This window comes from Chiloscyllium punctatum, chromosome 26, assembly GCF_047496795.1.
Source record: "Chiloscyllium punctatum isolate Juve2018m chromosome 26, sChiPun1.3, whole genome shotgun sequence".
Classification (NCBI taxonomy): domain Eukaryota; kingdom Metazoa; phylum Chordata; class Chondrichthyes; order Orectolobiformes; family Hemiscylliidae; genus Chiloscyllium; species Chiloscyllium punctatum.
Window position 1 is genome coordinate 42,047,502 of NC_092764.1, and position 9,766 is coordinate 42,057,267.

General features: G+C 45.1%; 1 protein-coding gene across 1 annotated transcript in view; it reads right to left on the reverse strand.

Annotated features, from left to right (window-relative positions):
- The window catches only part of vps35 (VPS35 retromer complex component), a 57,580-nt gene extending 47,908 nt beyond the window's left edge, over nt 1-9,672 (reverse strand). The window contains exon 1 of the mRNA XM_072596221.1: nt 9,506-9,672. Within this exon, the coding sequence (XP_072452322.1) occupies nt 9,506-9,508 (3 nt within the window). The 5' untranslated portion in view covers nt 9,509-9,672. The remainder of the gene's footprint in view (nt 1-9,505) is intronic.
- Between the last annotated feature and the right edge of the window lie 94 nt (nt 9,673-9,766).

Sequence of the window (9,766 nt, forward strand, 5' to 3'; positions counted from 1 at the left end):
TAATTCTGTTTTCTCCCCATCGATGCCACCAGACCAGAGTTTTGTCAACAACTTCTGTTTTTGATTCAGATCTTCAGTGCCCGCAGTTCTTTTTTTCAAAGATCTCTAGATTGTTGCTGGCTTTATTTTAGAAGGTGAAACACAGTGGTGGAAGCAATATTTAAACAGCTGAACAATCTCTAATACAGGTTAGTCCCTAAAACCACACGATATAGGGGTAATTATAAGCCATTCAGCCCACTGAGTCTGCTCCACCATTCAGGTAGGTAAAAACAATGACTGCAGATGCTGGAAACCAGATTCTGGATTAGTGGTGCTGGAAGAGCACAGCAGTTCAGGCAGCATCCAAGCAGCTTCGAAATCGAGGTTTCAGTCAAAAGCCCTTCATCAGGAATAAAGGCAGTGAGCCTGAAGCGTGGAGAGATAAGCTAGAGGAGGGTGGGGGTGGGGAGAAAGTAGCATAGAGTAGAATGGGTGAGTGGGGGAGGGGATGAAGGTGATAGGTCAGGGAGGAGAGGGTGGAGTGAATAGGTGGAAAAGGAGATAGGCAGGTAGGACAAGTCTGGACAAGTCATGGGGAAAGTGCTGAACTGGAAGTTTGGAACTAGGATGAGGTGGGGGAAGGGGAAAATGAGGAAACTGTTGAAGTCCACATTGACGCCCTGGGGTTGAAGTGTCCCGAGGCAGAAGATGAGGCGTTCTTCCTCCAGGCGTCTGGTGGTGAGGGAGTGGCGGTGAAGGAGGCCCAGGACCTCCATGTCCTCAGCAGAGTGGGAGGGGGAGTTGAAATGTTGGGCCACGGGGCGGTGTGGTTGATTGGTGCGGGTGTCCCGGAGATGTTCACGAAAGCGCTCTGCTAGGAGGTGCCCAGTTTCCCCATGGTGAAGATGAGGCATTGAGGGCCTGGGAAACGGAAATCTTGGAGGAGATGAAGGGTATGGGTGGTGTCTCGAACATATGTGGGGAGTTCCTGGACTAGGGGGGATAGGACAGTGTCGAGGTAGGTAGAGATGAGCCTCATCTTCACCATGGATATCCAATCCCTCTACACCTCCATCCGCCATGACCAGGGCCTCCAAGCCCTCCGTTTTTTCCTCTTCAGACGTCCCCAACAGTACCCTTCCACCGACACTCATTCGTTTGGCCGAACTGGTCCTCACCCTTAACAATTTCTCCTTTGAATCCTCCCACTTCCTCCAGACCAAAGTGGTAGCCATGGGCAAACGTATGGGCCCCAGCTATGCCTGTCTCTTTGTTGGCTACGTAGAGCAGTTGATCTTCCGTAATTACACCAGCACCACTCCCCACCCCTTCCTCCGCTACATTGATGACTGCATTGGCGCCACCTCATGCTCCCGCGAGGAGGTTGAGCAATTCATCAACTTCACCAACACATTCCACCCTGACCTTAACTTTACCTGGACCATCTCTGACACCTCCCTCCCCTTCCTGGACATCTCCATCTCCATTAATGATGACCGACTTGACATTGACATTTTTTACAAACCCACCGGCTCCCACAGCTACCTGGATTACACCTCTTCCCACCCTACCTCTTGCAAAAATGCCATCCCGTATTCCCAATTCCTCCGCCTCCGCCAGATCTGCTCCCAGCAGGACCAGTTCCACCACAGAACACACCAGATGGCCTCCTTCTTTAGAGACCACAATTTCTCTTCCCACGTGGTTAAAAATGCCCTCCAACACAGCTCATCTACATCCCGCACCTCCGCCCTCAGACCCCACTCCTCCAACCGTAACAAGGACAGAACACCCCTGGTGCTCACCTTCCACCCTACCAACCTTCGCATAAACCAAATCATCCGCCGACATTTCCGTCACCTCCAAACAGACCCCACCACCAGGGATATATTTCCCTCCCCACCCCTTTCCGCCTTCCGCAAAGACCGTTCCCTCCGTGACTACCTGGTCAGGTCCACGCACCCCCCACCCCCACAACCCACCCTCCCATCCTGGCACTTTCCCCTGCCACCGCAGGAACTGTAAAACCTGCACCCACACCTCCGCCCTCACATCCAAAGTTTTACTTGCACATCCACTAATATCATTTATTGTATCCGTTGCTCCCAATGCAGTCTCCTCTACATTGGGGAGACTGGGCGCCTCCTAGCAGAGCGCTTTAGGGAACATCTCCGGGCCACCCGCACCAATCAACCACACCGCCCCGTGGCCCAACATTTCAACTCCCCCTCCCACTCTGCCGAGGACATGAAGGTCCTGGGCTTCCTTCACTGCCGCTCCCTCACCACCAGAGGAAGAACGCCTCATCTTCCGCCTCGGAACACTTCAACCCCAGGGCATCAATGTGGACTTCAACAGTTTCCTCATTTCCCCTTTCCCCACCTCACCCTAGTTCCAAACTTCCAGCTCAGCACTATCCCCATGACTTGTCCTACCTGCCTATCTCCTTTTCCAACTATCCACTCCACCCTCTCCTCCCTGACCTATCACCTTCATCCCCTCCCCCACTCACCCATTGTACTCTATGCTACTCTCTCCCCACCACCAACCACCTCTAGCTTATCGCTCCACGCTCACTGCCTTTATTCCTGATGAAGGGCTTTTGCCCGAAACGTCGATTTCGAAGCTCCTTGGATGCTGCTTCCGAACTGCTGTGCTCTTCCAGCACCACTAATCCAGAAACTGCTCCACCATTCAATCATGTCTTCTTTCCACAACTCGATTCCCTTACCAATCTAGAATATTTTAGTCTTAAATACACTCAAATCACTTGTCTTCTACAGCCCACTGCAATGAGTCCTGGCTGAAAACATTCCTGCAATCTGAAGGGTCACCACTTCATTTTGAAACTGTGCCCTCAGGTCCTATTAGTTGAAACTTCTCACTTCCACTCAACAAAGCCTCTCAATATTCTCAAATTTCAATGAGATTTCACCCCCCGCCCCATATCCTGCCAAACTCCATAGAGTACAGACTCAGTTCTCAACTGCAACTCTTCATCTCAGGACCATTCTACAAATCTATTCTGGACTTCTGACAAGGCCAGCACATTCATTCTCAGACGAAGGGTCAAAGTTACTCAATATTTCAAATGCAGTCTGACCACAGCCTTATACAGCCTCAGCAGTACATCTCTGCTTTTGTACTCTAGCCCTCTTGAAATGAATGTTAACATTGCATTTGCCTACCGAATTGCCAAATGAACCTGCATGCAAACCTTAGAATCCTGAATTAGGACTGCCAAGTCCCTTTGTGCTTCAGGTTTCTGAAGTCTTTTTGCCATTTACTAAGTAGTTAATGCCTTTATCCCTCTTACCAAAGAAGGGAACCTTTTCCACATTGTCCACTTTCCAAGTCATTCTGCATGTTCAACACAACCGGTCCATCCACTTACCGTTGTGTCATCTGCAAACTGAACAATGCCCTCAGTCCCTGTGTCTAGATTGTTAATGGATAACATGAACGATTGTGGTTCCAAGACTAACCTCTGTGGAACTCCACTGGTCACTGGCTGCCATACAGGAAAAAGACCCTTTTTTATGCCTTCTCTGCCAGCCAGTTGGCCAATCCTCTTTGCCAGTATCTTGCCCCTAACACCACAGGCTCTTATTTATCAGCCTCCTATGCTGCACTTTGTCAAAGCCTTTCTAGAAGTCCTAATAAATCACATTCACTGGGTCTCCTTTGTCTAACTTGTTTATTACCACCTCAAAAAAATTCTAACAAGTTTGTCAAACATGACTACCCTTTGGCGAAGCTGAGTCAGTCCTATTTTACTATGCACTTCCAAGCACTCTGCAATCTCATTCTTAGTACTGGACTCTAAACATTGACTCTCCTGCTCCTCATATGCTGTCTAACCTGCTGTGCTTTTCCAGCACCACACTTTTTGACTCTAAAATCTTATCAATAAGTGAGGTCAGACTAGCCAGCCTACATTTTCCAAGCTTCTACATCACTCCCTTCTTAAACAGGGTGTTACATTAGTCACTTTTCAGTCCTCTGGCACCCTCCCCAATTCCAGTGAATCCTGAAATATCACCACAATAGCCTGTACAATCTCACATCTCTGGCATCTAGTACATCTGGTCTGGGTGATTTATCCATCTTTAAGTCTTTTTAAGCTTCACCAACACCTTCTCCTTAGGTGATTGATGACTACTGCAGTCGCCCATGACCCCAACTCTCAAAGTTCTGGTATACTGCTGGTGTCTTCCACTGTGAAAACAGATACAAAATACCTATTCAGTTCCTCCACCATTTCTTTGTTCCCACGAACATCATCTCCAGCCTCATTTTCCAGTGGCTCAATATCCATTCTCACCTTTTTAAAAAGGTATCTAAAATGCAATCTTCTCCATTACTAGCTAGCTTACTTTCAAATTTTATATTCTGCTTCCACCCCCCCCCCCCAATCACTTTTATTAAGCTATCCTTTACTTGCTTTTAAAAAAGGCTTCCCACACATCTTCACCACACTACAGTATATGGCTTATGCTGCCTTCCCTTGTCAGCATGGTTCCCTCATCCCCCCAACTCTGCTTCCTCATTGTGATGAATTTCTTCTGTGCCTCCCAATTACCCCCCAAAATTTCTGCCGATCTTCTTGTTAGGCTCCCCTTCCAACCAACTCTGTTCAGTTCCTCTCTCATGACTTCATAGTTATTGTGGTTCTGTTCACCGAGCTGGGAATTTGTGTTGCAGACATTTCGTCCCCTGTCTAGGTGACATCCTCAGTGCTTGGGAGCCCCCTGTTAAGTGCTTCTGTGATCTTTCCTCCGGCATTTGTAGTGGTTTGAATCTGCCACTTCCGGTAGTCAGTTCCAGCTGTCCGCTGCAGTGGTCGATATATTGGGTCCTGGTCGATCAATAATATACCAACCACTGCAGCGGACAGCTGGAACTGACAACCGGAAGCGGCAGAGACAAACCACTACAAATGCCGGAGGAAAGATCACAGAAGCGCTTCACAGGAGGCTCCCATGCACTGAGGATGTCACCTAGACAGGGGACGAAACGTCTGCAACACAAATTCCCAGCTCAGCGAACAGAACCACAACAACGGAGTACCCGAGCTACAAATCTTCTCACAAACTTTGAACTTCATAGTATAGTACCATTACATCTGATTCCAGCTTCTTCCTCTCAAACTGCAGTGAATTCTATTAGATTAAAGGTCACCACCCCTCAGGGTTTTTCACCTTAAGCTCCATAATTAAGCATGCCTCATTACATATCCAGAATTTCCAACTTATCTACCATAAGTTGTTCCAAGCCACCTTTTAGACATTCCATAAATTCCTTTCCCTGAGATCCATTATCAACCCAATTTTCCCAATCCACCTGCAGTGAAATCCCCCACAATTATTGAAGCAGTGCCTTTCTTACATACATTTTCTATCTCCTGACTTATTTTCTTCCCTACACCACGGAGTACAACTCCCATCAGGGTCTTTTGTTCCTCTGCAGTTTTCCAACTGTCCCACACTGATTCCACGCCTTCTGACTATGTCACTTCTTGCTCATCGTACTGGAACAGTTCCTCTTTCCCCACTTGTAGTGCAAATGTCCCATGAAGTTGAACCCATTTCTCCCGTACCATCTTTGAGCTACACATTTACCTCTACGCTTGTTGACCCTGTGCTAATTCACTTGTGGTTCAAGTAATAGCCCAAAGATCAATATCATCTTGGTTCTGATTTTTAAATTTAGCTTCTAGCTTCACATATTCGCCCAAGAGACATCTTTCCTTATCTACATATACTCATTAGTACTTGTGCAAACCATGACAACTGGTTCTTTCCGCTCCCACTCCAAGTTCCCCCGCAGCCAGTGAGGTATCCTGAACCGGGCATCAGGCAGGCAACACAGCATTTGGGACACTCCATCCTGGCCACACAGGACAGTATTTATTTCCCCGACTATAAAATCCAATTACAACTATATTGCTCTTTTTTCCCACCTCTTCAACGGTTCCCCATACCAAACCACGGACATCTTGCTCATCCTCTCTTCAGCTCCGCTCTTGCCTACACAGGGAGCAATAATCTCAAACCTGTGGGACAAGCTTAAGGATTGAGGCTCCTTCAGCACTACCTGCCTTATGCCTAGTCACATCCTTCTGTCTCTTACTGACTTCAATATAGTTAATCTAAGACATGTTCACAGCAATTGACTGTCTACCTCCCTGATATGTCAGTGTTTGAAGATCTTGCTCCAGCTCAACTGTGAGCCAGAACACAAGAAACCAACTGCTGCTTCAGACAGTCACTATGAACCACAACGGGGTCTTGACACAAGCAGCTGAATATACTTAAAAGGAACATATACAATTCCCTATCAGGGACTCTTGCAATGCAGCGGCAGTATGGTGCAGTAATAGCCTAGCAGTTTGATTAATTAGAGGCCCAGTTAATGTTTAGGGGACCCAAATAGAAATCCCACCAAAGCAGATGGTGGAATTTGAACTTAATTTACAAATGTGGAATTAAAAGTCTAATGACAATCCATTGCTGACTGTTCACAATAATCCTTTACAGAAAGAAACTGCAACCCTTACCTGGTCTGGCCTACATGTGACACCAGACCCACAGAATATGGTTTAATCTTAACAGCTCTATAGGGATGGGCAACAAATGTTGGTCTAGCCAGTGACTGCCTCCTCCCATGAATAAAAACATGGCCCTATCTCAGCCGGAAGGTCTGGGTTCAAGTCGCACCTGCTCCAGAGGTACATCATAAAATGTCTGATCAGGCAGATTAAAAATACTAATAAATTCCCTATTAGAACTTACCCACTCACTCAACATATCAATAACTTTGTCAACAACTCAATTTACAACAGACATAGGACAGATTTCACGTATAGGACGTATTTCCTTAACCATCATTACCAAGAGCATTGAGAGATTTAGAAAACTACATCAATATTTAAAAGTGTCTAACATTCAAACAAGTAATTACTGCAAAGCGATACTATGAAATAATGCAGCTTTAACCTCATACAAACTAACCATTTACATACAGATTTAACAAAGAGTTCAGGATTTATCAATGAACAGATATTATAATAGTGAAGGAACCCAACTAAATGCATTTACCTGAGCAGATACCTGTTTTACTGACTGACAGCTTTAGTTCATTGAAGTGAAATGGAGAGCAAAATGCTTCATGTTTCATTTATAAGCAACAGAGAAAGACTAAACCATGACATTACTGAAGATATAACTGAAGTTGCATTGTTTCATAAAGGCAGCAATAAACAAAGCACATTTTGTATATAGTGATTAAATACCTCTTTAAAAGTTAAAATGTCTAATATTCAATGGATTCAGAGGCAATCGAAGAGACCATAAGCGTTCCGACTACAGATGCAGGTTTGAGTTTGCTGCTCCTTTATACTTCAAAATGTAAAAAAATCCAAGCATTCACAGTAAATGCATGCTATATGTCACATACCAATTCCACAAAGGCATTGCTATCAATAACTAAGATATCATAGGAGTTTTGAGCAGTGCAGTGCATTATTATCTTTTGAACAAAATATGCCTAAAAAAGGTCACAGATTTTCATCAGTTTTATTACTATTATTGGGACAACATCATAGATTAAAGCACTAGACCGGGAGAGTACACTATTATGGCTTAACCCTACTTTTAAAATGTTTCAAATCTGAAATGAAATGTTATACATATATTTTACCAGATCTCCTGTAGAAAATGTGTATGATGCTCACTTTGCGGAGTAGTGTAAGAAACAGACTGAACTATTCAAACACAGGAAGATAGTTACGAAGACTTTGCTCATATATAGATGAAAAGCAATGTAATTAATTCCCTAAATCATCTTGTTTCCATCACACTGCACACTTGATTAAATAATCTTTCATAAGATAATGACTGTACAGAACATTTAGAGAAAATATAAAGCACTGATGTTCTGGCTGCTACCTCCTCCTCTTATGAGGTTAAGTGAATGCAAATAGCTGACAGCCCTCTAAAGCATCAAAAATGTTCCAGACCAATTTTATAACTTTAGAACATGCCTCAAACTTTGCACTCAAAATTTAAGGAAACAAATGATTCCACTGAAGTTTTTTGTTCTAACAATATAGATCCCATTGCTAAGTATGGCAGACAATTTGGTTATAATTTATAGATATTAAAAACATAAAGCTCAAGATAGATTGTATAATATCCTGCTTTCATGTGCAGATTAGGTCTGCTACAATTTTGTCAACATTGGTCACTGAGAGAAGGAGAGGTGCCTGAGCCACTGAACTGCATGATCCTCAACCATAAATGCACTATCCTCTACTAACAATACATGGAAAGTAGATAAGGAGAATTAAGAAGTTACAGCATGGCCATAATGAATGACAGGAGAAAGTGAAGTCTGCAAATGCTGGAGATCAGAGTAAAGAGTGTGGAGCTGGAAAAACACAGGTCAGACAGCATCTGAGAAGCAGGAGAATTGACGTTTTGGGCACAAGCCCTTCATCAGCAACGTCCTTCCTGATGAAGGGTTTCTGCCCAAAATGTCGATTCTCTTGCTCCTCAAATGCTGCCTTACTGGCTGTGCTTTTCCAGCACCACACTCTCTACCCATAATGAATGACAGTAAGCTTAATGAGTCATATGATGCATAACTGGTTTAGTTTCTTACACTGTGCTCTCTTAGCCCAAAACAGCCATTTTGTGCATCCACATACATTCTAAACACACACAGATTCAAACACAAGAAGAATGACAGGTGTTGAGGATCACAAACCTTCTCAATACAAAGGCCATTCCATCTAAATGAACTCCTGCGCTGGCTTGAATCATTTACTAGAAGTGGTAAAGATAAAGTTCCAACAGTACTTTCACTGCTGTGTGAATTAAGACTCATCAACACTCGATACACTCCAGGGCTTACTCCTTAAATTGTCCCAATGACTCACGTCAATAGACTATACAGATACAAAACCAACAGTAAACTGAAAAGATTGACCATGTTCGATTCGCCCCACTCCAACATAAGATTGAACCTATATGTTCGTGATTCGGGGCAGGGAGGGAGACATTTTGATGAGTGAAAACGATGGCTTAGAGGGCACCCCCTCAACAACTATAATGATTTATTGACGGCGTTAGAGTTTTAAGGGAAAGAGAAATCCAGCAAAGCATAAAGCTGTATCAATGGCATCACGTTATAAATTAAGATATCAACTCCTGGTTCAGATTTGAGGAACGAAAATGGTTTAAAAATCGAATCTAGGCCCAAGACGGTCACAACCGTCACGCCTCCGTTCATTATTCCCACGGTTGCAGCTTCTGCAAACGAACCATTTGCAGTAGAACCTCAGGTCCCATGCTCCCCCTCACTGTCAAGTGAGGGAGTTATCATGAAAGCAGGCCCAGGCCAAGCCTAACAACGCCCATTCACAACTCTCTGCAAACCGGGGAGTCTAACTGCCGCTCCCCACAGCGAGGCTCGCTCTTGCTAACAAGTCGACACCAAAATCTGCAGCCTTGAAACTCACCATGATTAAACGTAGCTCGATTCAGCGAACACGAGCTCGAGTCAGCTGACACACCGTCCCTCAGTGTCTCCAGGAACAAGCCGGAATACCCACCGAAGAAGCCGTTCCGCCACCTCGAGTGATTGATTGACGCTGGCAACGAACCAAAGAGAAGCCGTCACTATGGGGGGGGGGGGGGGGGGGGGGGCGCTCACGAGGAACCGGATTCAGAGGCGGGACCACGGCCGCGGCTGCGATTGGAGGACGCTCGCGAGTCGTTCC